General features: G+C 50.3%; 1 protein-coding gene across 1 annotated transcript; it reads left to right on the top strand.

The window, feature by feature from the left end:
- Mad2l1bp (MAD2L1 binding protein) lies at positions 1 to 4,179 on the top strand. Its single transcript, XM_004624113.2, has 3 exons — positions 1 to 86; positions 524 to 789; positions 3,249 to 4,179. Exons 1-3 carry the CDS (start codon positions 41 to 43, stop codon positions 3,759 to 3,761), a joined length of 825 nt encoding a protein of 274 aa, XP_004624170.1. The 5' UTR covers positions 1 to 40; the 3' UTR covers positions 3,762 to 4,179.
- The last annotated feature ends 37 nt before the right edge of the window (positions 4,180 to 4,216 follow it).

The following is a 4,216-nucleotide window of genomic DNA, read 5'->3' as shown; positions in this document are numbered from 1 at the left end:
CGGGGGTTCCAACCGCTCCCTGCGGAAGGAGGAGGTCGTGATGGCGGCTTTGGAGCCGGAAGTGTTTCCCCCAGCCTCTGTCCCTGGTAAGGCATGGCGTCTGGAGCTTGGGGAGCCGTGGGTACCTGTTTCTTTCCTGCCTCCACCCCCAGTCGTTTGTCTGGCCTTTCTCCGGTCCGTGCGGACTGTCCGCGGCCGCGCGTCCCGCCCCGCCTAGTTCTGCCCCGGTCCCTTCACTCTGGGGTGCGCTGTCTCGGTTTCGGCGTTCTGGACCCGAGGTGACTGCACTTCGTACTCATTTTCCAGCCGAGGCCTGCCGCTGGCTGAAAGGAGCCCCTGTCCCCGAGCTTCCCCTGCGTCCCGTCACGTAGACAACCTGGGCAGGTGGCGAGGTCTCCTTGCGGCTGTCAGGGTACCCCCTTCGCCGAGGAGACTGACGTGGGGACCTCAGGAAATGGGAAGACTCCCACTGACCTGCAACACTTGCCTTTTTCGCATTTTTATCTTTCTGTTCTTGCATTAGATTTGGAATGGTATGACAAATCGGAAGAAGCTCCTGACCCCCAGATAGAACTGCTTGAGACTCAGTCTGCCCCGGAACCTCCCAACCCTTCAGAAGCCTTTTGTCCGAGAGACTGCTTGGTCCCCGTGGTGTTTCCGGGGCCTGTGAGCCAGGAAGGCTGCTGCCGCTTTACGTGTGAACTTCTAAAGCACATCATGTACCAACGCCAGCAACTGCCTCTGCCCTACGAACAGCTCAAGCACTTCTATCGCAGAACATCTCCCCAGGTTTGCGGCAAGAACGGGTGGGAGGTCCCTAGAGGCCTTAGATGGCAGGCAGGGAGGAAAGGGGTCTGAGAAACTTCAGGGCTTGTGTTGGGGATGGCAGCTGAAAAGCTGCAATGGTTGTTTTTTTTTTGTTGTTGTTGTTCCCTAACTTTCCTCTCCTGTCGTGTGTGTTGCATTTGGACTTCATGAACTCTTAAATGTTGGGGGGTGGTGAGCCTCGGGCTTTTGTTTTTTTGTTTGTTTTGTTTTGAACCAGGGTCTTGATGTGTGGTTCAGGCTGGCCTTGAACTCACTATTGCCTAGGCTGGTCTCACACTCATGGCAATCCTCCTGTTTCAGTCTCCCAAGTGCTGAAATTACAGGCATGCCCCACTACACCTGGCCTGAACCTAGGGCTTTACACACCCTAAGCATAGGCTCTGCAGAGCTTCTTGCCCCTGCCTCTCCCCAGCTTTGAACTGGCTCTCTAAAGTTTGGTTTGTTTTCTTTCCGATTTTCACCTCTTTCTCCCCACCCCATCCCCAAATTCAGGATTGAAACCAGGGCCTTCTCACTGAGGTGTTTTCCAGCCCCCCCCCCCCTTTTTAAGTTTTTGAAGCGGGCTCTCACTAAATCCCAAACTTATGATCCTCCTGTGTCAGCCTCCCCAGGGTGATGGGATCAGAGGTGCGCACTGCCATGCCAGGTTGTTTTGTGTTTTGAGACAGGATCTGGCTCTGTAGCCCAGGCTGGCCTTGAAATGAGACCTCATGCCTTGGCCCCTACATTTTAGTGGATTTTTCGTTTTTCTTTTCTTGGTGCTTTTGAGACAGGGTCTTGCTATGCACTTCAGGCTGGCCTTGAGCTTACTTTGTAGCTCTGACTGGTCTCAAACTCAAACCAATCCTCCTGGCCCCCCACCTTCCCCCCAGTGCTGAGATTACAGATGTGCACCACCACACCCGGCCTTTTTTAGTGGAATTTTTGACTTTATATTATCTAACACTTCTATTTTTTTGGAAGTCAAATTCTTAAGAGCGCTTTCTTAATATTCTCATAGTTCTTTTTAATAACATCCTGTTTCACAATCCTACCGACTTGTCTAAGTTATCAGCTGTGCTTTGAAGCTCTTCTCTGTTGTTTGCAGTTATCTGTTTCTTTCAGAATCCTTTTGCCATTTGCTTTGAAATCTGACTTTCATGTTGAAGGCTTTTATCTGGTGAACAGACATTTCAGAATAAATCCTCGTAAGCTCTGTGTGTGTGTCTGGACCTTATGGGCTGCTGGACTTTATCATAAGGAGACTGGGTGGGAACCCTGGAACACCACAAGCAGTGGCAGCACATCTGTGTGTGGAGAGCATTAGCCATTGGTCCGAGCATGCTCATACAAGTTTTTGTTCAGTCCCTTGTGTTCACTGATACTTTCTGCTGTGGCTTTGTCGGGGTTCTGCAGTGTGAATGTGCTTCTCGCTTGTTTGTTTGAGACAGGGCCTTGCTGTGTAGCCAGGCTGGCCTTAAATTTGCAGCAGTCCTCTTGCCTCAGCCTCTTGAGTGTTGGGATTACTGGCATGTGCTAGCATGCCAGTCCTTATGAAGATTCCTTTATTAGTAGCTGGTATTCGGCTCTTGTACTCTTAACCTTTCCATCTACTATCTCCCTGTTTATCTATCTATCAATGTTTTATTTTATCTTGTTGTTGAGTTAAGTTCTCATGATACAGTCTTTAAATTTATTATGTATGTAGCTCAGGCTGGCCTTTAACCCATGGCAATCCTCCCGCCTCAGCTTTCGGAGTGCTGGGATTACAGGTGTGCAACACCATGCCTTGCGGCTGTCTTTCAAAACTTGTTGCCTTGCCAGGCGTGGTAGCACACACCTATAATGCCAGCACTCAGGAGGATGAGACAGGTAGAGCGCTGTCAGTTTAAAGCCACCCTGGGCTACAAAGTGAGTTCAAAGCCAGCCTGAACTGCATAGAGAAACCCTGTCTCAAAAAGACAAAACAAAAGCGAAAAATAAAAACTTGCTGCCATGCCCAATGAGACATGTTCCCCAGTGCTCTTGTCTTTCTCAGCACTTCTGCTTTCTGTCCTCTTCCTTTCTTAGTTTTTTTCTCAGTGTTTCACTGGGAGCATATGTTACTAACCCGTGTGTTTAACTTACTGTGTTTGATTGGAGGGCTCCAGAATTACCTTTATTAGACCACATGCTGCTCATTCCTGTGCTTCTGTCTGGACACCCGCTACCTCAGAGTACTGTCTTTGCTGACGTGAGTGTAGGAAAATCGTGGTTGTGTACCAAGACCGTGTTTTTCTTTATATGGTGATGTTCTCTGATAAGTCTCATGGTGTGGTTATGGCAGTTCATTGAGCTAGAAATCCAGTCTGTGAGTCTGATGACACCTCCCACGGGAGCTCTGTAAAGGGCAGGCATTCCCATGTACTTTGTCGATCCCTCCATGTGCTCTGTTCTCACAGGCAGAGGACACAGTGAGGAAGAAACCTTGGACTGCTAGCGAGGCAAGCAGCAGGAAGTGCCAGCAAGCCCTGGCGGAACTGGACAGCGTCCTCAGCCACCTCGGGGACCTCTTTGCCCGGACACTGGTACCGCGAGTGCTCATCCTCCTCGGGGGCAGTGCCGTAAGCCCCAAGGAGTTCTATGAACTTGACCTGTCCCGGCTGGCTCCCCTCAGCGTGGACCAGAGCCTGAGCACAGCCACGTGTCTGCGGCGTCTCTTCCGAGCCATCTTCCTGGCAGATGCTTTCAGTGAGCTACAGGCTCCTCCGCTCATGGGCACCATCGTCATGGCCCAGGGTCACCGCGACTGTGGAGAGGAGTGGTTTCGACCCAAGCTCAACTACCGGGTGCCCACCCGGGGTCACAAACTCACTGTGACCCTGTCCTGCGGCAGACCTTCCATCCCAGCCTTGGCCTCCGAGGATTATATTTGGTTCCAGGCACCAGTAACGCTTAAGGGTTTCCATGAGTGACTGAGGACGCTGCTTATGTGCTGTCCCTCTGGGCCCCGGTCACCCGGTCACCCATCTCTTTGTGAGCTGCTTTTCTTCCTGGTGAGAGAAGGCAGCTTCAGATGTGGCCAGGCCATGATCTTTGTCACTAAGCAACCTCTGTGAACCTGAGTTGGTGCTGGGTCACATTTCTGTTTGGAGTGGGCAAGCAGAGATGGGGCCATACACATTCCTATAGGAGTGGCCTTTTCTGCATTAGCTGTATCCTTTCAGGATTTTTGTGAGAGTAATGTGTGTGTGTGTGTGTGTGTGGCTTATGATGGATGAATTTGTTTATGAAATGAATAGAATCATATTAAATTTTCCTGAAATTATTGATTCAAAGAGACTTCAGCTTTGAGGCTGTTTTTCTTCTGGGCTTCTTTAGCATCAGGGCTTCCAGGTGGGTTTTTTTTTTTTTTTTTTTTTTTTTTTTT

This window comes from Octodon degus, unplaced genomic scaffold (genome assembly GCF_000260255.1).
Source record: "Octodon degus isolate 3935 unplaced genomic scaffold, OctDeg1.0 scaffold00005, whole genome shotgun sequence".
Classification (NCBI taxonomy): domain Eukaryota; kingdom Metazoa; phylum Chordata; class Mammalia; order Rodentia; family Octodontidae; genus Octodon; species Octodon degus.
The sequence above is the reverse complement of the archived record's forward strand: the minus strand, read 5'-3'. Positions and strand labels throughout refer to the sequence as shown.